The sequence below is a fragment of the Manacus vitellinus genome, unplaced genomic scaffold (genome assembly GCF_001715985.3).
Source record: "Manacus vitellinus isolate BGI_N305 unplaced genomic scaffold, ASM171598v3 scaffold_18_pilon, whole genome shotgun sequence".
Classification (NCBI taxonomy): domain Eukaryota; kingdom Metazoa; phylum Chordata; class Aves; order Passeriformes; family Pipridae; genus Manacus; species Manacus vitellinus.
Window position 1 is genome coordinate 13,010,865 of NW_021939324.1, and position 27,443 is coordinate 13,038,307.

A 27,443-nucleotide genomic window follows, 5' to 3' on the forward strand; every position below is an offset into this window, starting at 1 on the left:
TTTAATCCCTTTAAACTTCTGATCTCAAAGCCTGAAGGTTAGATTATTTAGAGTTTTTTTACTACAAAAACTTTATTTAACTAGTTTCATTGAAAATTGACTAAGTTTACAATGCTCAGGAAAGCAAAAAACTGCAAATGGTCACAAGCCAGCAGCTACGCTTAACACTTCCTACAAATTCCTTCCAGTATCTTAGAAACTGTGACCTGTAGTTACACACAGACCTGCAAACATTGCAAAATATTTTCCATAATAGACATGCCATGTAATACTCCAGAGGTAAACAGAATTTATTAAAAAAAGAAATTAAAAAAATTGATAGACATATCTTTTAAAGTCAAATAGTTCTGGAACACAGAATTTCAGTAGGTATTGATCTCCTCTAAAAGTTCAAATTTCATTTTGTTATATCTTACAATATTTTCTTCCTTCATGCTTTCTACTTTAAGTACAAAAAAATCCAACAAAATTATCATGAAAACTAGTGAAGTTTGAGCTATGGGTATAGAAAACTGTTTAATCTCTTCTGTATACATGCATTACCACCGTTATCAAATACTTGCTCAGAGCCAGATCTCTTCCCATATGCAAGGTACCTAGAGATTCTTACCCAAAAGTTTTACAAATTGACAAAATAGGGCAAGTAAGATTAGTGTAATGGAAGAAAAATCCTCAACTGATACATAGGAAACTTACAGATAGTACAAAATAAATAATTCTAAGAAAGGTGTTGAAAAGATTCATCTAAACAATTTATGATGAATATTCCTTTCCTGACAATTTTTGGATAAGATTATTCATAAATACCCTGACAGTATTCTTCTCTTTTGGAATTCTGAGAAAAGATCATAAAAAACTAGGAAGTGTTCAATTTAATTAAAATTTATCCCAATCACCATCATAGCAATGGGCTTAGTTTGACCAAAGTTTTTTATTGCTCTCTCAACTACGAGGCCATTATTTCAACCAGAAACTGTTGAACAAGCCCCATTCATTTGCATACACCACCTCAGAGCAAAAGCAAGCATAAATTAGCAAGATGAACAGTTAAAGGAATGAGCTTTAACTTGTCTACTGCTGTTTCCAATTCCTCATAAATGTGTCTGTGTTAGAACTAGTTAATGTCATTAAGGCTTTGAAGAGTTACAAGTTACTTCAAATATATATGGGAAGGACAACTTCGATGAGCTTGTGTTTTGGAGCCACTCCTTTATTTCAAGAACACATTAAAGCCCTTCCCCGAAAACAATAATCCAGACTCTTGGAATCATTAGAAATTTCCCTGATTAATCAGGTCAAAGCACATGCTGCACAAGAAATTGCAAGATCCTTAAAGGAAAATGAGAGGGAAGGGAGCTTTTAATGGTGTTGCCTTTGTAGTTGTTACTTTTGTTGTTGTTCTTTTTTAGTGTTTACATATTCATAATTACTGCTAGTAAACCACGGAAGTCATATAATTAAAGACTATTTTACTGCAGAATTTCAATTTCTTCCAAACAGAAAAGTGAGAGAGAAAAGTAAAACTGTTACAGTTTAACCTTTTTAGCTCAAATGCACACTACAGCACTTGGGATAAACAGGGTACCTTTTCAGACGTTTCAAATGCACAGTCAATTTTGGAAGTGAGACTATACACTAGTATTTCATGTAAAATCAACTCCTTCTCTGTCACAATGCTCATGCTGTGCCCTCGGGCAGTCAGCTAAATTAAGAAGCTATACTGTAAGAACTGAGTTTTGAAGTAAATTGGAACTCTGAAAAGATTCAGGACAATTAAAAAAATCCAAAAGCCATGCACAGTGATGGGTCATTTCAGTGAGCAGGCTGACAAGCAGCCCCAAGCCAGCTGTGTTGTGGCATACAAAGGCCAGCAGGCTGACAAAGCACCACCATGGGCAAAGAGAAAAAGTGAGTGGGAATGTCTTAACTAGGCTTCAGAAAGATAGAGAGGGCCTTATAAGTACTGCACCCTTCATATTTGAAATGGCTTAATTAAAAGCCTTTTTCAGAGTTGAAAGACTAAATAAAAGGGAAAAGGAATACACAGCTTGAAACTCTGGCTCCAAATTGGCTAGGATCATTTCAAATATTACAGGCCTTCCCTTAGAGTTCTTCTATGGATAGTTTTAATATCACAATTTCTTTCAAATCAATCAATAAAACATCTCTACTATGTCTTCACTATCCCTTAATCTCTCTGCATGTATTCTTTACAGTATTTGAATTTATATGTGGGGGTGTTTTCTTTTGAAAATTGAAAGGGTAGCAAAACACAATGACCAAAATTACTTAAAAACTGAAAAAAAAATGTTTATCTTCTCAGAAATAACCCGTAAATATGATTTGTTCTAATGTACAAACACATTACTTGAAGCAAGTGTAGGCTACTACATGTCCCTGCAGTTAAGATAACAGAACAAAAAGGAACAAAACATAAGTGTTCAAGCAGTCTTTCTAATCATGGGGATAATTAAACCTTAGACTAGACAAAGGCAAGCGGTAAACTACCCACTTCTCGATGCACAAGCTGACACTGCCACAGAAATAAATTTATTAGCCAGCCTCTTCTACCATGCACCTCTCTTGGGCTAGTTCAGTTGCTTAAGCAGTTTCATTCCAACTCATGCAGCAAAGCCATCAGGATGGAATGCATAAACTTTCAGTCTACCAGGGCTGCTTCACTGCAATCTACAGCCTAAAAGCTGAAGTGGGAATCCAGACACTCACTATGAGCTTCTACAATACTGGTGAAGTAGAGAGTAAGTGTATCTATAAGGAAAACCACCCAACATACCTTTGGAAGCTCTTCAATCTGATTAGCATCTAAATACAGTTCTTCCAAGGTCTTTTCAAAAGTAAAAATCTCCTTAGGCACCTGTTCCAGGCTGCAGTGAGAATAATCAAGGGTAGTCACAGTTTCCTCCTCTCCACGCAGACAGCGGCATGGCACCAGCCGCAAAAACAAATTCCTCTTCGTTGTCATTTTCAGGCACTGTAAAACAGAAATTGGTTGATTTAAAAACCAAGACAACCTCAAAAATACCCACATATGCAGCTTCTCAGATTTCAACTGGCTGCTAAATACTAAAAAAAAAAGGAAGTTTTGTGTGTGTGTGTATATGCATATGCTTGCATATGCATGAGAGGCAGTGGGGAGAGAGTTATTTTCTTTTAAATACAACATATTAGTAATGATGTTAAATGGGATTAAACACATTTAACACCAGAAGATGAAGTCAAAATTTAGCCTGTGACTTCTCACCTTCTAATACAGCCTTCCGTTGCAGAAAATCAGAGAACTTTGAGGCAGCATTTCTGAACTCTCAGTTTTGTCTTTGCAGCTTATCTCTACCTTTACAAAGGTCAATGGGATATTTTTGTTCAGTATAATAAAATCCACCCCCTACAGATAATTAAAATATAGCTGTAGGAAATCTAATGGTTTTATTTCTGCATGTAAACTCATGTACCTTAATTTCAAATCTCTCATTTAACAACACAAGAGAATAAAAAGAACCAGCACAGCCACTACCAATTGTTCTACCTACAGCTTAAAGGGAAGGTTTCCAAGTGCACAGACAACAAAGCAACCTCTTTTGCAATTTCATTCACTTTGGAAAACTTCAACACGTGCACAGTGGAACTAAGGAAACTTCACCTTGCTACGGAAATGTATCTTTCTTCCTTGAAACTTAGTCTTTGTTACAACAGTACCTTCTACTCCCCCAAGGTGGCAAACCTAAATGGTGCTGACTAGCTGATGACTGGCAGCACACATCAGCTGTGCTCCTGCCTCTTTTCTCCTCAACGAGATCCCAAGTTTAGATCTCTTTCTCCAATTAGCAATGGATTTTCACAAAATCTTCAGAATGTCACCCCTCAAGCTTCAAATTTGTCTGGAAATCAGACGGCAGGCTCAATTTTTAAGGAAGGACCAACATATGCAGGCCAACAGTATGATCATGTAAGCTTCATTTCCTCAGGAAATTGGCCTAAAAATACATACTTCTCCAAAATGGCATTGAGTATTTATTTTCTCAATCAACTGCCAACACTCCGAATGAAAATATGCTTTTTTAATCTCCATTTTTTGGAGGGAATTGGAAATTTTATTTCAACTTCTGGACTGGTGACAGGAAACTTTCTTCTCCAAGTGTCAAAAAAGTCCTTCAGATACATTTAGCAGATTGCACTTCAACATTCAGATGGTATGTAAGTAACACTGTGAGAAAATAAAGTACCATGACCACTGCACTATGTAAAGTCAAAGGCTGCAAGCCCTCTTTTCTTAATAAGACAACAAAAAAGTAATGCACTCCAATTTTCCTCTACATGCAGCTTAGCTTGCCAAGTACTTCATAGTATGTATAATTCATAAGACAACAGATCAATGGACTGCTATACTTCAGTGTTTTCGTTAACTAGAACTTATCACTCGGGCTGTGAACAGTCAAATTCTACATCCATCCATCAAAAAGATGGAAGAGAACTCTTCATTAGAATAGTGGGATATCAAAACTTCTTTTTTTAACAATGCTTCAGTGTTGCTAGGATTTAATTAAAGTGTTGATTATCATCAGAAGATAACACTTCCCATATAATTCCCACCATGCTGTTTAAATAAAAAGTGATCTAAAAGGAAAAATATATAACCATATTCCTATACAAAGAGTTTGGAGACTGCAAATACCACAGTGGGGATGTCCACAGAATAGGAAAGTCAGCAAAAGAGAGAGCATAACCTTCTCCTGCTTCTTCCAGAGGCTCAAGTATGACATCGTCCAGCCACCCACAGACAGATGCCAATAACGCTACGGAAGTTTGTGTGCTCACTTAGTCAAAGATACCCATGCCTTCTCCAAGCCTCTGATGCCATACATGAACACACAAGTTGAATTCCCTGCCAAAAATTTACAAACCCAAAAGCCTTGAACAAAAAGAGAAATTGTCTCATTTTCCTATTAGTTCAGAGATCTGCAAAGCTGTGGAAAACACAACACTTTGGAAAAACGTAACACTTTTGAAAGAAGCATCAACAGCAGCCTCTTTAAAGAGGAGTATAAACAGAAGAATATACAACTGGAAACAAGTACTGGAAGCAGAAATTGTACTTATGAATTGATTACCAGAATCTGGCAGGGGAAGGCACACCTGTATCAGACCAGCTGCAGCCGTCTACAAGTTCACTTTGTCCAGTTATTTCAATTTCTAAGAATTATGTTTTGGAAACAGAATATTAGGAAGTTTACTACATGGTTCATATAAATAACAAAATAAGATACTATTTTTCATTCAAATCCCTCAAAATGAGCATACATTACACTGTCTGCCCTCTCTTCTTCAGTGGTTGCTCTCTTCACAAGTAATCCTACTTGCCCATGTCTCAAAAGTTTCTGAACCAACAAAACTCATAAGGCCTAACAATGCAAAACACACATACCTAGGTTTTCTAACTTAATCCTTTATTTTCTAAGAGAAATCTTGAGCTTTTGGTAGGGCTGGGGAGGAAGGATTTTTTTAAAGATCACATGCATCCACAGCAAGGTAAACATTCCAAACAAATTGGAATTTGTAAAAAAATTCCAATTTTTGTACAATATCACAGTGTTGAGTCATCTCCAATCAGTTAAAGTACCTAAACTCACAACTCACATCTTAAACTAAAGTAGCCAAAACTCATATTTAAGTATCAAATAAACAACAGTCGCCCCAAAGCACCGATTTGACCAACCTGAGGATATATCTAATTATAACTCTTCAAAACCCAGAATGAGCAAGAAAGTTGTATTTCAAGAAATGCAGGAAACTATGTAATTGATTTACTTCAAATTTATGTTTGTTCATATTTTACTTCACATACATGAAGAATTGTTTAGCATTTATGTTCTACAGCAGATGGCTGCTAACACGATGAAATCGGCATGTCAGGATAGTCGCAGGAAGTATTCCAGACCACCACTCTTCTGCAATATATATTTTATAAACCAACAGTCAGACATATACCCCCCCCCTCTGATATCCCTATCAGAGGGGGTCACAGACCCCCTCTGTCTACCTATCTTATGGTCAGTTGCTCAAGCAGAAAAACTGTAATAGATGCAAAGAATCACGAACTACAAAAGAGAATCCACTGGTAGAAGTACAGAAGGTAGGAAAATGTCATTTCACACAGAATGTGTGCTTTACTTACACTGCTCCAAATATTAACTTCTCCATGGACAGTTTGGGTAAACACAGAAGGGAACACAAATATAGCATTTTTTTCTTCCAATTAGAAATCATTCTTCAGAGGAAATGTTATAGTGGCATGTACTTGGATAGATTGGCTGTCCAGATGGAAGTTAATTTCTAAAACTGTCTCAGGAAAAGACCAAACGAAAACATATAAGAACATACTTGCAACTATCTGGGCTGCAATTGTGTTGTGACAGTGTATGTGTATTACAGTGTAGTGTTAATGTGAAAAGTCAATATAAATATTTTAAAAAGGTTAAAATTACAATTGCTTGGGTATCTCAACATTTTAAAATTTAGTTTTTACTGTAAACTTACTCTGTAATTTTTCTCATTTTTTTTTGATTTTTGCTAAGGATGTTTCTGTAATATGTCTTGCCTTAACGTCCTGCCATTTTGTCTCTCTAAGAAATATCAGGATGGTTGAATTACAGACCTGGACTCTCATATACCTGTGCCTTATTGATGTGTTGGTCTAGGCTTACAAGGATATTGAATAATTGCTGCATTTCAGTTAAAGGCTGCCCTTGAAATAGAATGTGGCAAGACAAATACTATAATACTATCAGATCTACTGTAACAACAGTGGACTGTATCTATGTAGTGGGTTGACCTTGACTGGCTGCCAGGTGCCCGCCTCTTTAACTCCTGATTTCAGTAGTGCAGAGGGGCAGGCAATGGCAGTTCCAGCAAGTTCATCACATGTTGTCTCTGCTGCTCCTTCCTCCTCTCATTCTTCCCCTTCTCCAGTGTGGGGTCTTTCCCACAGAAGACTGTCCATCATGGACTTCTCTGAAGTGAGCCCTTCACACAGGCTGCAGCTCTTTACAAACTGCTCCACTGTGGGTCCCTCCCACTGGGTGCAGCCCTTCAGGCACAGGTTGCTCCAGGGTGGGTCGCCCATGGAGTCATAACTCCTGCCAGCAAACCTGTTCCAGCATAGGCTCCTCTCTTCACGGGGCCACAGGTCCTACCAGGGGCCTGCTCTAGCACAAGCTTCCCACACAGCCACAGCCTCCTTTGAACATCTACCTGCTCCAGCATGGGGTTCTCCATTGTCTGCAGAGGAATCTCTGCTCTGGTGCCTGGAGCACCTTTTCACTGACCTTGGTGACCGCAGGTTATCTCATGCATATTGTCACTTTTCTCTCCTGGCTGTTATACAGCTTTTATGGTTCCTTAAATATATTATCATAGAGGGACTCCTAAGATTGCTGACTGACTCCACTTTGGCCAGTAGTGGGTCCATCTTGGAGCCAGCCGGAATTAGTTACATCCAGCATGGCAGCAGCTTTAGGAAGCTTCTGCGTGTGGTGCAGTCACACCTGCAGCCGCCTTGTAGAAGCCTAGCAGATAAGAGGCTAATGTGTTTGTCTCAAACACCAGTAGCAGGATAGCCATGGAGCCAACCAAGGACTGTTGGTAAGAACAGCCAAGGACTGTTGGCAGTAACACGCTGTGAGAAAGAACAAGATGTGGCTGGAGAAGAGTGCCATTTGGAGGCAGGACAGCGCTTTTCTGGGACAAATCTCCTTGTTCTAGTTCCTGGAAGTAAGCACAAAACCATACAGCACAGGCACAGAAATGAGGTGAAGAAGTGGGCATGGACTGTAGGGGGGAAATCAACACCATCAAAGACCCCCAAAGCCCTCTGACACATTTCCAGAAAGGTCTAGAGAACACACTGTGCATGATAACTAATTAGCATAGAAAGTGTGACACTTATCTCCAGGGCAGGGAAAGCTTATCTATAAAAACGTACCACCACCAAGCCCAGGTGTGTGGGCACCCCCAGGACCCTGGACACCCCATCTGCTGGATCAATGCTGGAACCGGGACTGGTGATCTCTCTCCCTTCCTCTCTCTCTCTCTCCATCTTTAATTCAACTCTCTCTTCCCTTTCACTCTACCTCTTCATCCCAAACCGACTGCCATGTACTTATCCTTGAAGGTCAGGGACTAACATACCATTTTCCACGCCGTGTGTAATTTGCTAATAAAACTTCATAAGCTTTTGTGGACCTTCTGACTTCAGTCGTTTCTTTTGTCTGCAAGCATCTACAAATCCTAGGTGGTCCCTCTCCCTTAAGGGTGGGATGCCACACTCCCACTACTAAAACCTTGCCACCTCCACCCAATACAAACTAGAAACAGTGAAACTGAACAGACTAAAATCAGTGAAGCAGAAAAGAAAAGCATTGGTGTGAAGACCAATGAAAGAAAAAAAGATACACAGTTAGCTTGAATACACACTAAATTTTAATCCAGAGGAGACACCATCATTCAGTGAAGCATCACTCTTCCCTGGAACTCCTTGATGATTCCCTGCACACCCCATCAGCCAAGAAATTAGCAGCCCAACAACACATCCAAACAAAGCAAAACTAACAAACAAACAAAAACCCAAACAAAAAAAACAAACAAAAAAAACACCAACCAAAAACCCACACACAACCTCTGGTTATCACAGTCCAAAAATTCTGAACTCAGGTTTGTTACAAGTAGAATTTAAACTCACAATAATTTTGTTCCCAATCTCTGTTAATTTGTTCTAAAAGCAACACTTTCACTGTACCATTAGTCCCTTAAATTTCTTGTCTGATGTAACAGCCCTGCTTCCCCCCTCAAGCCTTTTAAAAAGGCGTTACATCAGCAGCAGAGCTGAAAATGAAACCAGCTATCAGATGTTTATACATTAAGGCAAGACGAACTAGGCACAAAAATACACAGTCAGGTTCTTAGCCCAGTACACTATCTACAAACTAGTTCAAAATTATGGAGCTATGTATAGACAAAGGAAAGGGAAAAATTGTGTTGGTGAGTATGAAAACCTAACATGCTGCCCGACAAATATAAGAAAGCTTAACTGGCCAACTGACAAAAGCCCAAATATACTCCTGTCAAAACAAAGAACTATGAAAAAAATTATTTATTAAGAAACTTACCTAATCCACTAAAAAATGAATCATACACCAAAACAAAAGAATTGACCACTTACTTCTTCTACATCAAAAAAAAAAGTCAACACTGGACATAAAAATAAGAACCATTCTATCTTTAGAGACATTAAGGGTTTTTCTCTCTCTAAAGCAGCTTCAAGCACCACAGAAGACACTAAGACACAGCTATTTATCTTGCTAATCTGAGATGCTATATTGTGAAAAGTCACAGTACAATCTACGTGAACCTATTCCAGCTAAGGACAACACTAATCCTCATGAATTTGGGAAAAAAGTAAGCATCTTAGTACTTCTAGAAAGAACACAAAACATCCTCAGTTTTTACAGTAAATGAAGCACACAATTATTCTTTCTTTGAACTCAGGAAAGACTTGGCATCTCTCACTCATCAGCAAAAAAAAAAAAAAGGGGGAAGAGGGGAGTAGAAGGCGCTAAGATTTGGTACAAGGCTTCCTCTAAAATCAGTCCAGTCCTCTTGGACAGGAATGGTGAAGTCTTAAGTTAACAGACTGCAACCACCATCTTGCAAATCCTTGCTTGTAAATGTGTTTCTCTGCAATCCTTTTTCTTATCCTCTTCAGGAGAGGAAAGGATGGCTCAAACCTGATGGCCACTGATAAGGACCTGAAACATGAAAAGATAGCCTGTACTGTGAAGAAACTGTCTCTCTGCAAGCAGCACTGGCATTTTCTGGTTGAGGTGGCAAAGGCTTATTTGATGACTGTCAGTTTAAGGTATTTTTACCTCTTCCTCCCTTCTCCTTCAAGCCATTTCTTTGTGTCTCTTCTAGGAAAAAAGAGTCCGAAAACTGGATTGGTTATGTCACTTATTTGACTGAGACAGGTAAAAACTCAGGTCAGTACAAATGAATGAACCACAGTGCTGTACTCTGGTGGGAGAACACACGATTGGAAATAAAACGGATTTTGGAACCATGTCACCATTTTGATATGAAGTTTTCCCACTTCTGGTATGAAAACAATGCTCAATCGCATGTCCTCATGCAGACAAGGAACACCAAAAAACACAGTATGCTTGCTCACAGACAGTGTTCAGAGAAAAAGAAATAGAAGGCATTACTCTTGAAACAACAATAGCGAATGGTAACAACAGGAGGAAGAACATGTTAGTAAATAGAGTAAATAATAGCCAGTTGTTAAATGCAAAAATATTAAGGATATTTGTTGCCTTTTTTGAGAAAACTAAGGGAACAGAGAGGGCAGAAATCAGGGGTTTTTTACTGATTCAGCATACCAGAAAATAACCAACACCAGCCATACTCTACTCTTAGCTTCCTGAAGTACCAAGCTTAAAGCTTTTCTTGGGGTTAACTACTTTTCAAGCGCTCAATACCTCTATATATTAAAACAAACAAACCAAAAACATCCACCCAACTCCAAGGGTAAGATAATTTCAGGTAACTCCCAGAAAAGCAACGTCAGGCATCAATTCTGGAAATATTTGCTTAAATTATCTCTTTCATGTATTCTATAAAGTAAATTCTAACTAGATTTCAATTTATTATTTCTATCTTGTTTTCTTTAAAATATTCAGAAATCCTTTACACAATTAGAATATGAATTTCTTTTTCATCAAACTATTTTACGAAACCTCTTTACTTAGTTGCAATGGTGTAACTTGTATTGATAACATTGTCTTGCTTCAACAAGAGTGTTCTCTTGCTTCATTGAACCTAGAGGATCTCTAACCAAGTATTTGTTGCAACAGTTATTTTTCTGCTGAAAAATTTATCTAAACTGCCTAGGCTAAAACAAACCTAAAGAGTTAATTTTGACAAGTATAAGAGTATAATTTTGACCCTAAATATATCAAAAGAACTCTTTAATAATTTCTATTTATTTTCTGCAATTGTAACAAAGCAACAATACAACAAGGCAGTCAGTACTTGGCCTTATCATGGCAAAAGCTTAACAACGGCAAAACCAGAATGACCATCGAACAGAACAAAAGTATTATTTTTAAACTGAGAAGAGGAAAAATAATCCTCTGGCCTACATAACAAAACTGATATAACAAAACATTCTATTTCAAGGGCAGCCTTTAACTGAAATGCAGCAATTATTCAATATCCTTGTAAGCCTAGACCAACACATCAATAAGGCACAGGTATATGAGAGTCCAGGTCTGTAATTCAACCATCCTGATATTTCTTAGAGAGACAAAATGGCAGGACGTTAAGGCAAGACATATTACAGAAACATCCTTAGCAAAAATCAAAAAAAATGAGAAAAATTACAGAGTAAGTTTACAGTAAAAACTAAATTTTAAAATGTTGAGATACCCAAGCAATTGTAATTTTAACCTTTTTAAAATATTTATATTGACTTTTCACATTAACACTACACTGTAATACACATACACTGTCACAACACAATTGCAGCCCAGATAGTTGCAAGTATGTTCTCATATGTTTTCGTTTGGTCTTTTCCTGAGACAGTTTTAGAAATTAACTTCCATCTGGACAGCCAATCTATCCAAGTACATGCCACTATAACATTTCCTCTGAAGAATGGTTTCTAATTGGATATCATTAACAATGATGCGATTTGCACTAGATTTGAGTTTCATTTTTGATGTTTGACTTGATTGCATATTCTTTGGGTGCATCTTTGTTGTGTTACTAAGAAAATTTTAAGAGGAATAAACTGATTTTTAAAACCACTGTGCTTGAGTCTCATTCACTTCTCCACAGACTAAAAACAAAAAAAAACCAAACACCATATAAATGTAAGGATTTTTACTACGGCAAACTGAAGTTTGAAGGAAACTGCAGGAGTCCCACAAACCCTCATGGAACATACAAAAAACCCAAGCTTTTTTAAAAGCCGTGACATTGATATTTCAGTATTTCAACCCTAATGTTTTCAAATGGCTAAAGAATTCCTTTACATTATGGAACTGACAAGGTTCGGATTTAATGTTTCTCATTTTTAACTTAATACATAGCCAGGAACATGAAATATTTATCCTAACAGGATACTGAAGTGCACTCCACTCCCGCTAGCCCCGATATCCCTTTTTTTTTTTTAAATATGCAGTAGAAATAATCACAGCTACTGTATAGCTAGTAATCACAGCTATTTGGTACGGCTAGCTGTAACCAAGCTACTTCAGAACTGCTTTGCTTTCAGAATCCACTAGTTTCTACATTAAATAAATCCATTTTCTGTTATTGTTAGTGTGAAAAAAGATCCATGGAAACAAACAGGACAAGTTCCTGACTTTCTGTACAAAGAAAACAATGGATACTAAATACACAGAGCAACCAGACTAAGTGATAGTAAGCGCCTGGAAGAGCTACAAAACCATATTAAACCACTTATGTTTCAGGTTTAGTCATTTGAGGCATTACATCTGTATCTACTGTACAAGTAAATATTGTGTATCACACTGTCCACATCTATTCAAACAGAAAGGAACAGATAATGTCCTAACTCCTCCAGTTAACAGAGTCAAAAGAGATGAGCCAGCATAGTGGAAATGAAGGGAAGAGGTATTGCTAGTCATTTGCCCATAGGAAACAACAAACCTTACAGAGTAGTAACCACAGCTGAGGCAATCCATCAACAGCGTGGATTATTAGCTCAGGGGAGAATGCCAAAGCACACAAAGCCTACAGCGTTGTAGGCTACACAAAAGGCTGGAAAACACAAGCATGTGCTACATGCTTCTATCTACTGAAGCATACACTGTTTGTAGCAATGCCAAATAAAATATGCAGAAGATTTTGTATCCTTTAAACTGATATTTTATAGTCTCAAAATTACAGTCATTGAAGAGTCGATATTTATTAGCATTTCCACAATCTGAGCAGCACTATTAATAAAACCAGAGCAGATGGAAGCTGCTCTCATATGTTGTTGGTGGTTTTCTTCTGGGGCAGGAGGAATACTAGGCAATAATGATTCCTCCACAGGAATTTATAGAGAGATTCTAAAGACAAAATATTCTATTGGGTATTCTTTTTATTCATTAAAAATACTTGCCTCTACAAATCCTTACAATATAAGGCAAAAACAACTTAGTACCATCTGCACTGGCATAATTTAATAAAGAAAAAAGCTGATTCTGAACATGCGTTGCTTTTTCATAGAGCTTTGAACAGGAAACTGAACTTGGTCTTGTATAATTGTTAATACTTTTCATGTTCTTACATTTTTTTATGCTCTCTAGCTAAAAAATGTTAACCCATCAGTAACAGAGAAATGACATGATGTGATGTATGCCTAGACTTTAGATCAGCAAACCAGAAAGTAAAGTAAGAGTCCCAACAGGCATTTTAAGCATTTTTTCAAGCATCTTTCACCCAAGTTTTTGAAAAATTGTTTATCTTTTCTAAGAACTAAAAAAAAAAAAAAAAATTAAAGTTCTCAAGCCAAAATACTTAATAATGTCCACTGAGTTTTAAAATGGAATTATTTCCCTTTTCCATATATACTCCTTTCTATATATACACACAAATATATGGAAATGGATATAATTCACTTGGGTCTTCAACAGATATCTTTGAAATAACATGAGAGATGATAAAATTCAAGTGCTCTGAAGGCAATTATAACAAAATAGGAATAAATAAGAGGATTTCTATTTCAAAATATTGTGCAGTTGGTCCAGAGAAAATAAAAATAATGTACTTACCACTGTGTTACTTTTTTCTCCCTGCTGCTTCTTCTTCCCTGAGCTTTCAAAGTCAACATTCTGTTTAAGAGAAAGTTACAAAAATTTTAGTCAACCCTATCACTACTAGATAAGAACAAAGTGATATTATATTGTATTGGATATGTATTTTGCTTTCAGAGTTTTGGTTTTGTTAAAAAGAAAAGCTGTACATGTGTGTGAACAAGAACTTGAATATTTCAGAGTACTTGAAAGATTTTCCAAGATAGTAAAACTGCACATATACTTTTGAAGGAAATAATTCTTTTACGTACAAAACATTGTTTTTTATCCTACCGTTATTTTAAAGCATTCTGTCTATAAAGTTGTTTCATTTTTACTCCTTTTATAATTACTGTTTTAAAATATTAAATATCACACAGATTTCTCTTGTACACAGTTCTGAAGAAAACTAAGAAAAAATACATCAAAAATTAACCCAACATAAAAAGAGCACATTTTTGTATTATTAACTTCAGGAATTTTTTAGAAAGTTGCACCACATAAGGCATAACAGATCTCCAACACTAGCTTCACTGAAGTAGGACAACTATAAACAAACAAAAACATCCAGTGCATTTGACCAAACACACTCAATATCAGCAGCTAGACCTATGGAAAGGATAAATTTTGCCTCTAACAAAGACAGAAGCAGAACATATCTTCAGAGGGATTAAATGTCACCGTGGTCAGACAGATTATCTAACTGAGCACAAAGTCATGTAGAACAGCTAAGAAGCTAAGTCAGGCAGAGTATAATTTTTCAAATTTGCAGTACACAGAAAATAATTTAAATTGTGGGGATCGCAGGTAGTAGCTTCATTCAAAGGATTTACCTGTAAATGGAACTGTATTTCATGCCTTTCCAATAAAAGCAGAATAAGCCCACCATGAAATTGTCATAAGAGTAGGAGGGACCTCAACTAGTTCAGATCATCACCTTCCTACTTGTTTTGCAGAAGTGGTAACAGGTACTTTGGATGACCAGTGACAAGTTACTCTCGAGGTAACAATACCTAATGAAATCCTACTGAACTGTGCTCTAGCACATGCTATCAGCCACATCAGACCGAGTCTCAGTATCTGTCAGGTTTCTCCAACCAAAAAGGCACAGCAGAAAAGCCCTAGCACTCAGCTTAAAGGATGGGGAGAGTACTTGGAGGAACTATCATGTGTTCCTCCTGTTTTTACCATTTTTTAAGTATAACCCAACTGCTGCTAGAAAATGCTTACCAGATGGGCTGCTGGACTGTCCCAGCAAGCTGTTCCAATCACTGTACCCCGAGGGGTGCTCACATCTACATGAACAAACATTTCTTGTTCCATCTACGTATTTCAGTTCCAACTTACCACTGGCTTTAGCCTGTGGAGGGTGGAAGCAAGGACAGGTAGCCTGGGAGAAACAGAGATTGTCCAAGTGTACAAGGATCAGGTTAGGAAAGTTAAAGCACTGATAAAATGAAATCTGGCTGGGGCATCAAGGGCAACAAGAAAAGCTTCTATAAGATGGCTTCTATGCCACCCATAGGGAGCTGGACAAACTTGAGAAGTGGGTCCATTTGAACTTCATGAAGTTCAAAAAGGCCAAGTGCAAGGTGCTGTACTTAGGATAATCCCAGGCTGGGAGGAGAAATCATTGAGAGCAGCCTTGTCATGAAGGACTGGGAGGTTCTTGTGAATAAAAGCTGGACATGAGGCAAGAGTGTGCACTTAGAGCCCACAAAGCCAAAGGCATCCTGAGCTGTATCTGAAGAAACATGGCTAGCACGTCAAAGGAGGTGAGTCTGCCTCTCTTCTCTGCCCTTGTGCCACCCCACCAATAGCACTGCATCCAGAACAAGAAGAAATTCTTTACTATGAGGGCGATGAGGCACTAGAACAAGTTGCCCAGAGAAGCTGTGGATGCCCAATCTCTGGAAGTGTTCAAGGCCCGGTTGGATGCAGCCCTGCGCCACTTGAACTAGCGCCTGGCATCCCCATCCATGGAAGGGGATCAGAATTTGATGACTTTAGGGTCCGTTCCAGCCCAAGTCTTTCTATAGGTATGTGGGTGATAAAAGCAAGACCAGAGAATATGTGGGCCCTCTCCAGAGGAAATGGGAGACCAGGTTACCTGGGACATTGAGAAGGCTGAGACAATGAAGAACTACCAGCTGTAGGCAAAAATCAGATTAGAGACCATCCAAGGAACCTGAAGGTGCCAAAGTCCATGGGACCTGATGAGGTCCTGAGGGAAGCAGCAAAGGAAATAGTTAAGCCACTATCTATCATACTTGAGAAGTTGTGGAAGTTCCCAGTGATTAGAAAAGGTATACAACCACCATTTCTAAAAAGGGAAATTAAGACCCAGGAACTATGGGTCAATCAGTTGCACCTCAATGCTCAGCAAAGCATGCAGCAGATCCTTTCGAAGCAATGCTAAGACACACAGAAAGTAAGGAGATGATTTGTGATAGCCAACATGGCTTCACTAAGTGCAAATCATCCCTGAGAAATTTGGTGGACTTCCACAATGCGGTTACATTTCACTTCCTCATCATTTTTCCAATTGTTTTTGGAGGACTCTGAACGCATATTCATGTACCCAGAACATTAGTGGTAAACTTTCACACAACAGATCAGGAAGTAGGGTTACACTTCAGCATACTGACTGACAGTGAGTAACACCCAAGCAGTTTTTACTTTTTCCCACCTGTTTAAGGAAAAAAAAAAAAAACAAGAAAAAAAAAAAGGAGGGCAGGTAAACCACAACGAGCTCTTCATTTCAGGAAGGGTTGGAAAAAAGTATCTTAAACATTCCTTGTTTCAGAGACATTTCAGGCAGCCTTCAGCCCATGACAACCATCCTCCATTCTGAATACTGAAAACAGTGAAAACTGCAAATTATTTCTTTAACTAATTCCAGAAGAGTATTGCAGAATCCAGATTATCTGTGCTTGTCCTTAAACATCCATTCATATTCAGTAAGAAAGTACGTTTAGCTAAAAAGACCTCAGATCAATCAAGATTATTCATACTAGAGACTCACATTAAGCAGAAATGGATTCCACACTGCGCTACTAAAATCTATCCTGTAAACCAAGAACAATTTTAGGGCAAGGAAACCAGTTATATTTTTTCCTTTTGGAGCTGGGATCAGGAAGAGGAGGGGTTCCGAACCCAACTGAGGAAGTGCAACTGCATGCACAATCAGTATCACTGTTCTCATGAAGCAGGATTTGCCTGCACAAAGACACCAATAATCAGAATTTTGTATTAAGTATCAGGGGAGTATACACAGATGTGCTTAATCATTTCATACACAATGATAAGAAATAAGTTTTACTGTCAGTGGTTACTGGCAAGATTCTGATTCAACCACAACCTGCGACACTGGTGAGAAATGTGTGCCTTACAGTGAGCTAGATTTGAGCAAACAAATAACATGATTTTGACTGAGGAAACAAAAGATAAACACAGCTGGGAAAATATTTATCTCTAGATAGTATACCTTTTGAAATTAAACAGATATTTTGCACAATGTAGAAAGGTCTACAGACCACAGACGGTTTAGTTAATCTCGGATTCCCCAACTGTGGAACAGGGAGGAGTAAGAGGGGAGGACCAAGGAGCCACAAAGGATTCTCAAGAAAAAATGAATCTTGCTTTTCCTGGAAGCAGATGCTGTCATCACGTCTCACTGTTTCTGGTGTCTGAACCAAAGCCAGACATTTAGAGTGAAGCAAAGAAACAATGTCTCATTGACCAAAAAATCTGACAAGTTTCAGGAGCAGCACTATCTTTTTACTGATCTTGGGTGGACAAATCTAAGATGTTAATAATGAAACATTATTTAAGTGGCATGAGACTGACATACTTGAGGATTTATTACCTCCTAGGACCAATGCTGTCACAGCTGCTGACCATCCAGAATCCTTTAATGCAGGAACAGGACAGCTGATGGTGCATTCTAAGCAAGCACACAAAGATCCACATTTGCTTCCAGCATGCCCCAAAGTAACCTGCTGGTATACTGCAGAGGACATGCAGTTGAGAAGTGTTCTGCCAAGGGTAAGCTTACCGACATGGAATGGAAAAGGCACTTTGATAGGTTCTTGGACTAGCTGTCCTACATGAATTAAATTTTAATATTAAGAGTTACATTGTTCTGCCAAATTATCTACAGTTCCATTACAGATATTTTTAAGTATCTTAAAATTGAATGGAATGCCTTGAGTGTGACAAAATGAAACTTTGTTTATTATTTACAATACCATAACAACACTTTTGTACAAAACAGTTAAGGAAACACATTCATACTTGCACATATACAGATAAAAGAGATCTGCTGGATTTTATGGTTGATTACTTTCCCTTGTTGAAGCTGGTCAAAGAAGGGTCTGGTTTCCAAGGCATAAAGGAAGACTGCACCTGTGACCTCAGTTTTTTTAAGAAGGTATTTCCAAATTTTTTATCTAATCTGTGTGGATATAGCTTCAAAAACTCTTCCTGTCTAAGCATTCGGAGAGTAAATTGTGATTTTGCAACAAAACAGACATACCTAGACCTTGAAAAACTTCTTGAGATTCAAAACTTCATTTTACAGTAGTGGAACTAGTGCAGAAATGATCAGTATGTCTGCATTTGATCTCACAGTGAAACACTGCTACAGTGCACATGCACCAGATTGGAAGAGTTTCAGAATTCAAACTGCAAGGAATCATTTATGAATCAGGATGCCTGTTTCCCAAACCATAAGCTTCAGCACATACGCTCTGAAAAGTTATTCTGTAAGAACAAAATACCATGTTGCTATTAAGCGTAAACAATTATATCTACAATACCATCAGAAGGCCTAGCTGTTACAGATAAGAATCCCACTGTGACTTTTAATTACCTTTAAACCCCATATTCTCCATAAAATCAGTAAGATACAGCACTATTTTACTTCGTTTCCTCGAGTATTCTGAACAGAATGATGGAGTTGTTAGGGACCCCTCCAGGTCACATTGTCCAACCCACCACCAACACTACCACATTAGGGCAAACTTCAACATTAAATGCAACAAAGTAAAACTCTACTTTCCCGTTAAGGTCAATGTCAGCTTGTCAGATGAAGAAGATCAGTTGGCTTTTTTAGAAACATTTCCAGGGGAGAAAGTTGAGATTTGGTGATTTTTGTGAACCATGGAGATACATGTTTATGTGTCTCCACTTTAACAAAATTGTCTAGTCCATCTAATTACTCTTAGGTACTGATTTTCCAAGTGCAAAAAAGCAACAGAATAAAGACACATTTATTCAATAATTTATTAATTCATAACATACAATGTTCCATCTCACATTAAAGGTATCAGAAAAATCTCTTTACAGAACCAAGATGGCTTTTCTCAATCTATTCTACTTCACAGAAAATAACACATATTCACCAAAGTAGATTCAGAGTTCATAGACTTGCAATTTATTAAATTCTATAAACCAGGGTTGCTTTCCAGAATGGTAGATGTGAATGGGGATTAAATTGTAGCTGTATTCTGTTGCTAATCATCCTGTTTAAGGCTTTACTGTCTCTGCTACTCTGATGCCATTGCATTAGCTCAAATAACCAGAAACTAAGCAAGGAATAAAAAGAGAGTCACAACACTTGATTTTCCAATCCAAATTAACGCTATAAATCAAGAATTTTAGGAAGGCTTTAAAATATTGATATTCCTGGCATCCTTAAATGTTGTGTTCATTTGATACACACTTTTTACAACACAAAAATAAGCAAGTTTAGTGATCTCTTTTCACAACAACTTGATTCTTGTCTTTGAAGTACACAATACAGCCACATCTGAACATAATAAAAGACAAGAAGCAAAACAAGCACAAGAGAAAACTATTCAGGGTCTTCAATCAAGAAGACATGGCTTGCTAGACCACTTACCTTGGCTCACAGACCATTTTTAGGGACCACCAAACCAACACATTTCAGAACAGCAACAGTCTGTACCCCTTGCACTATCACAACTCTTTGCCAAGCTATTTTTCTCCAAGTGACACTTGCGCTAACTCACTAACTAAAAGCGAGTAGCTGCATCAAGATACACACCAAGGTCTGGTTAACCTTGAGGAAGCTTTGTTGTTAGTGGTTACACAGAGAATCCAACTGGATTCAATCTACAAATTAAAAAGTAAAAAAAAAAAAAATCCATCCATCCTTTGTAAGTTATGATAACTTTCATTCAAGTATCAGCTATTCCAAAGATTTCCACTGCTGCTGCAGAACTGACAACAACTTTTGGGAGAACTGAACATGTCTTTGTCACATGAGGAGGCCAATTAGCACCACAAACAATGTGACATGAGAACTCAGGATAACAAGAGACACTACAAATCCAAGAGAAAACTATTTAGATCTGGTGCACTCACCCTTTGCTTCTATGTGACCTTCTTCACCCTTTCCCCCCTCAATTTTCTAGTTTCCCATCAGCACATCGAACCCAGACAGTGACTACACCAAAAGGTCAGAACTCTTTCAGTCCTACTTGTTAGCTGCAGAAAATGTGCTCAGACCTCAGCCTTCTTTCACAGTAGCACAAGAGAGACTGATGATGAGAAAGCAGAGTAATGTGGAAAATTCAGAAAACCAATAACAAAGAGAGTAAGAATACTTAAGAGACAGAATATACCAACAGAATCAGTAGTAAGATTAATAACTAAAAACATGAAACTGAGTCATACACACACACTAAACAACACTAGAATGTACACCACTGTTTCTAGAAAGGACACATTTGATCTAAATAAATAGCATAATACAAGTTTAAGCACCTATTATCATGACCCTTATTTCTTTTTGCCTACTGTCATTCATCAGATAAACCCTTTCACCTCTTCTACTTCATCAAGACCACATCCTTTATCAGATAATTAAATACTTTATTCGTGCAGTACTTCAGAAATATGGCACCATGTCTTATAACAATATATAAAATATTGGGCATGCATAAAATACTAGTGGCAGCCAACACCCACACTCCTCTGTGCAAGGAGTGCTTGTCTAAACATTGCATTAAGTAGATGATGATTCACTAGTAGATAACATGTTAACTACTTAGTATGAGGAAAAGAGAATTTAGAAACTCAAATTGGTATGACTACCAAGCACAAGGGAAAGCACATGAAATAAGAACTTTTGGCAATGATTTTAGGCACAATATTTAACTGTCTACTAAATTCTCCAATAGCATGTGAAACTTAAACAAATCCCAGGATGAGTCATTCATCTGAATGACCCCAAGATTGTCATAGACTGTGCATTCCTATGTTAAACCACAAGTGATCTAAGGTTCAAGTCCTCTTGGACAACATTTAAGTACAGGTGTCCAATACCCCAGCTGAACAGTCTATTGCTTACACATCAATAAGAAGATTAGTAAAGGTGGTATATTTCTCTCATGTAAAACATAGGCAAGCAGACATACCCTCAATACACCTGATGAATCAGGCAGATACTTTGCCAGTTATGCCACAGCTTTGTGCGCCACAACACAAAATCGGACCCTGGACTGTTTCAGACTATCAAAATACAGAAGGCTGTGGCAGAATTTGGCTTACAAGTTTTACCAATTCTGTGAATGTTTGTGGCCCTAAATGTATGAATTCATCTTGTGCCTGTGGCCTTTTCTTGCTAGTGGCTAGTCCAGAAGATTCTGCAACACAGTTCGGGCTCTTAATCAGCTGAGGCTTTATATTTGAATTTATCAATTATGAATTAAATACTAAAATGTTAGAACCAATAATCACCTAGCAGTTGTCTGAAATATGTTATAAAACAGGTACTATTCCAATATCCATAGGAACTGGATGAATCTTCTACATTTCACGTATTCCAGAAACACAATTTTACAGTATAAGGGATATTTCAAATTTAAATTCTTTCAAAAAGAGAAGAAACTATCAGCAAACAATTGCTATAATTGTATACTTAATAACAGATCTCAGTTATTAACAATGACCAGCCAAGTCATTGTTAAGGTATGTAAATTCCTGAGTTCTCTTTCCTTCCAGGGCAGAGGTGAACAGTGCTAGTCAAGCAACACTTAAATCTATTTTTAGACATCATTTCCCCCCCCATATGTGTAGAAGCATAACTTTCCAATAACAATTGTTATTATGAACCATTTACTTCCTTCTGCATTTATTTTGCTCCGTACTGCTTTACAAAATTAAATTAGGAGACATTGCTGACCAGTTTGATTACAAATACAATTTGCAATCTGAGAACCTGCTTTCAAAATTGTTAAATATTCATAGCCACAACAGAAATTAACCTCAGCTGTGATCTTAACATACAAAGTGATACAAAAATACTTGGGTGTTATTACTTGTCTGAGTGGGTTTAAACAAAAAAAGAACTATCAGATACTTGTTATAGCTTCAACTGTCAATTACTGTGCACCAATTCACTGTCATGACAGTGTATCATTAACTCACCCTACACACACACTATGAAAAGCAATTCTTGAATATCACTGTTCTCTATAAACAGTAGCAAAGGAAGACACCAAGAGGAATAACACACTTCTATGTTCAAAACAGGAATTAGATGGTGGACTTGGAACAATGCAGAATTAGAGATATGGATTTTTTAAAACACACTGATCTCAAGAAGGGTATATCCCCAAGGCAAATGTCTGTTGTTAGAACTTTTTTTGTAAGTTGTGGACAACTAAACAGATGTCTGACTGGAAGGTGATGTTTCCTGTTTGAATTAATATTAAATTTGTAACTAACTGCAACAGCTACTGGCTGTGACTAAACATATAAAACATCTAACCAAAAAGTATTTTTACCCTACTACACTTCACACAGGCATGCACCATCTGTCACCAGGGTATGATCTGTTACTCTGTAACACTATCACATTACTCTTGAAAAGACTAATGCTGCTGCTTAATCTCATGGTTTGAGCCAATTTCCAAACACTAAGCCTTGGCTTGCTGTCAGATCTCATTACCTGCCTGAGAATCAATGATAGAACACAACTGTCACTTTTTACCACATAATTTAAAGTCACCCAAACCTCGTGTTGCAAGCTAATTTATATTCTACAAATACTACTCCAGAAGTGATTTGTTTTGTGGATGAAAAGGAGCTATAAATTCCCCCCAGACTTTTACTATGTAACAGCATAACAATCCTCCTCTAACACACAAAACAACCCGGGACCACAAGCCACCTGAATTAAAAACACAAACAGCTTATTAAGGTAGTAAAGAATTTCTATCATTTGAAATTGCAGAGCTGCAAGGTAATTAATCCCCAGCTCACAAGAAAATTTTAGGAAATTAATATGTTAAATTCAACTTATTGGAAAATAATTTTAGGTTTTTTCCTGTCTAAAAAAAACCAAACAACCCTCTGCTGATTAAACTTGCAGTAACCAATGCAGAGATAGCTTCTGAATATGAAACAAACAAAACCACAGTTGTTATTTAAAATTCTGCGTAGATGGAAGTATCTAGAAAAGAACAGGATATGAGTTTGTTATGTTCCCTCTGACAATAAGGTTACAGTGAGGGTTGTTTTACCTCAATTCTTAATGACTTTTTACTAAACTTAATCTAAACCGACACAGTGTAATATACAGTAATGGTTGTTTGTGTGTAGTCTGCAAATCACCGGTAGGTTTCTCCTCATTCCCCATTTCTCACTCTTTGAAGGATCATCTTGGAAAGAGATATCACCTAGAGGAATGTGCCCTTCACATACTGACAGAAGCACTACAAAACTGCATGCTCTAATATGCATTTTGAAGATATATCCATGCATCTTCTAACAACCGGGTTTTTTGTAGTTGCCCATTACAGTTCAAAGCGTCTTCCAGTTATAACTGAATTGCATATTAGATTTGAAAGCCAAATAAGAGGCTTATAGGGGTTTCTGGATACAGCTCCACTCTCACTCCTGAGTAAAGACAAACGCAATTAGATATTAACTCTAAAAACAACTTGACATCTGTTTGATCTAATCTAAAAAAAAAAATATCAATTTTTCTGGATCTTTCATATCTTCTCCAATAACCTAATAAAAGATCTAGACAAAACAATTAAATCTGTATTTAAAGCTTTCATAGCAATAAAGCAAGTCACTTGTTTACCTGCAGATTACTGAATTCTACTTTCTTAGAGAAAAAAACTGTGCTAGATGACACCTCTGTGCAATATTCTGTCTAGTAATAAGACACTAACTAAAAAACAAAATAAAATCAACCTTTTCCAATAGGTTTATTATTAACATGCCAGTCATCTTTGTTAACCAGTGAAAAAGCACTAGAAATTTTTTCTAGTATGGAAAAAATCTCAGTAGTAAAGATCATTAGTGAGATGAATGGACTAAATCCATTCTAGATACCAGCTTTCATTTTAATACCATTAAGGGCTCAGAACTAAGACAGATTTAAAATAATGGATAAAATCATCCAACACAGTTTTAATGCATGCGCTCTCTGAAACACACATAGTCCAGCTTTCCCATAAAACTATACAAATCTAAAAATACCTTTGAAGTTAACAGTTGTCTGGTGTTTACATCAGTAGGAGACTGGGCTGAGAATAAATGCTAACACCATGACATATAAAAACAGAGACCAGAATGACCTAGTGCTATTAGTAACTCATTTAAAATGAAAGAAACGTTCTCAACAGCTGTGATTAGATTGGCAGGCCAGTATCCAAACCCGAAATAGCAAACACTGAGACAGAGCTTAGCCAATTTATCTAACACCCACTCACTAGCTTAAGTCTCATGAGTCTTAAACTTAGATCTTGCTACAGGTAAAAATGCCTGGGTAATTGCTCCCTACAGAAACCACATTTTTATCTTCTATCAGTTATTGTTTGCTTTAAATGCACATGTAAAGAAAACTACAGGGAAATTTAAAAGAGGAGTCTTGACTCTTAGTCAAAATTTGACTCTTTACAAGGTATGGGAATAAAAAGGAAAACAAGGAAAAGGGAAATATCAAAATATAGAAACAGGAAAAGAAAAACTTGGTAGGGTTGCTAACATCTCGTATCAGTCCAAGGTTTCTCATAGACCTAGTACAATCTACAGGTGATCCTTGCAACAACAAAGTCCTCAATAATGTGAGAGTCCCTGAAGAGTCATCTCTCTTGCTTCCTCATCTACTCCATTGTGATTCCTTGTTGGTTAGCCCATTCTTCTCCACTACTGTACTGTTTCTTCTTTTTCAGCATTTTTTTTTTTTTACACCCAAGTTTTTTTTCACACCCCAAGTTCCTTCCCCTGCCTCTCAGTGTCCCTGACACACTCCCATCTCAAAGGAATGCTCCACATCGTGAGCATGTCTGGGATTGCCTACTTAAATTCAATGCATAAAAACCAGAACATAATCTCAACCACAAGCAAAAATGTTCTTATCACATGCTTTGATTACCCTGCCCATTACTGACCCACAATGATCCTCATTTCTTTATCCCTTGAGTCCCTGTAGTCACACTTGTCCCCTGCCCCAAACACCCAAAACAAAATCTTAAGCCTACAAACTTGCACCATTTATTACCAAAATCATTTCTAGGACACTGCTTGACTGTAACGGTTGTTGAAGTACCTCTATTCTCCCCTTTTCCATTAAAGAGATAAACAGCTTATTTTACTTATTTTTTCAAACTATTTTCTCATTCAAAATCAAAAGGAAGACTCCTTCTTAGTCAATAAAGTGAGCTTCTATCACCTTGATCGATTCTTCAGAGCAACATCTGACAGCATCCGCACACAGATACTTAAAATGAATTCCCCATGTATTCTTTCTCGTTTTCCTTATCTCTCACATTCACAACACTTAAAAATAAAATCCTGACAGTTACCAGGCTGCTGTTGTGCAAATACTGCTGCTCATCACACTAACCAGTGTTTGTCACCACCACCCCCCTCACATCATGTGCTCCTCTATCCAGCTAAGTCACTCTACCCTGTCCTGAAGGACATACAACCTGTTGTCTATTCTACATTTGTGTTGAATTATGACAGGCAATTCCAGTTTGCTTACTAAAACTCCTTTAGGTTACACAGAGGGTGACCATAATGCTTAGGAAAAGAATGGATTTTACCCACTCTGCATGAAAATGCACCACACGTTACACCTATAAAAATATAAGCATAAAAACCAAAAGGAGCAGCTATGCTGGTACAAGCATTTGGGCTTTCTAAGAAGAAAACTTAAAAGCTGACATATCTACCTGGGCTGCTTCTTTACTGTCCCAAATAGTAGCAAGCAAAAATACAAATGAAGTTTTAAAAAAAATCAAGAGAAAAAAATACATAATTCTACCTTGATAGGCAGCAGTCAAGCAATTTCCTTAATATCTGAAAGAAGGTGGTTTTTTTCCCCTTGTGCTCCAGTTAGCTAGCTACAGCTGTAGAAACTACCTTCATGAAATGGTTCAGGTTGGAAGCAATCTTAAAGTTCATCCAGCTCTAATGCCGCTGCTGTGGGCAGGCACACCTTCCACTGGATAAGGTTGCTCAAAGCCCAGTCCATTCTCGGATGGAGCATTCACAGCCTCCCTGGGCAACCTTTTTCAGTGCATCACAACCCTCACAGTAAAAAATTTCTATAATATGCAATCTAAACCTTCTCTCTTTCAGTATAAAGCCATTCCCTCTTGTCCTTTCATCACATGCCCTTGTAAAAAGTCCCTCTCTGGCTTTCTAGTAGGCTCCCTTTAGGTACTGGAAGGTGCTATAATCCCTTCCCAGAGCATTCTGTTTTCCAGACTGAACACCACAAACTCTCAGCTTTTCTTCACAGAAGAGGTGCTCCAGTCCTCCAGCCATTTTCACAGCTCTCCTGTGGACCTACTACAACAGGTATCAACTTGCAGAAAGTTCTTTCTCTTGATTAGACAGGAGGTATTTCAGTTCCAAAATAAATTACAATATTTGTAACTCGGAATAGAGACTTAGAGTAAGTCTGGAATACTTTATACTTGAAGTCTGCATTTTAACGCAAAGGGTAAGGAAGGATTGAAGGATCAGCAGCAGCCATATAAGCATCTAAATTGAGCATGAGCATTCTCTTGCTTGAGCTCTACATAGCTTGAAGAAGACCACATAGGCTTCTACATCTAGCCAAGAGTCACAGGCAAATCACACAGTTTTGTATCCTCAAACAGCAGTAGTTACATGCAAAAGGTAAGCAGTGCTCTGTTCTCATTTATGCAAACTAGTTCAAGAGGGAGAGAAACGGAACACAAGAGTAAAACATTATTTCACATGGTATACTGGGGAAAATATGAATCCTCTAACCTAAAACCAGATTGAATAAAATTAATTATAGGACTACAATAATTTTCTGACTGATCAAAAAATTTAAAAAGTGAACCATTTGTCTGTTGAACAAGCCTAAAAAGGAATCAGATTGATCATCAAGTTCTTCTCAGTTTTCTCAATTACAAAAGTCTCCTATTTTGCCAAGCAAATGAAACATATTCATTACGTTTATACACATTGGTATATTTTAACTCATTCTCACTTTAGTGGTCCTAACATTAGCATTCCATATATTTTAGGTGGACTCCTTTC

At 37.5% G+C, this 27,443-nt stretch overlaps 1 protein-coding gene across 6 annotated transcripts in view; it reads right to left on the bottom strand.

Annotated features, from left to right (window-relative positions):
- ERBIN (erbb2 interacting protein) overlaps nucleotides 1-27,443 on the bottom strand; it is a 110,683-nt gene that overhangs the window by 58,269 nt on the left and 24,971 nt on the right. For all 6 annotated transcript variants that reach the window (XM_018070322.2, XM_018070321.2, XM_018070320.2 and 3 more), the window contains exons 2-3: nucleotides 13,854-13,913; nucleotides 2,795-2,992 (exon numbers count right to left, since the gene is read on the bottom strand). In XM_018070322.2, the coding sequence (XP_017925811.1) occupies nucleotides 2,795-2,983 (189 nt within the window). In that variant the 5' untranslated portion in view covers nucleotides 2,984-2,992; nucleotides 13,854-13,913. The remainder of the gene's footprint in view (nucleotides 1-2,794; nucleotides 2,993-13,853; nucleotides 13,914-27,443) is intronic.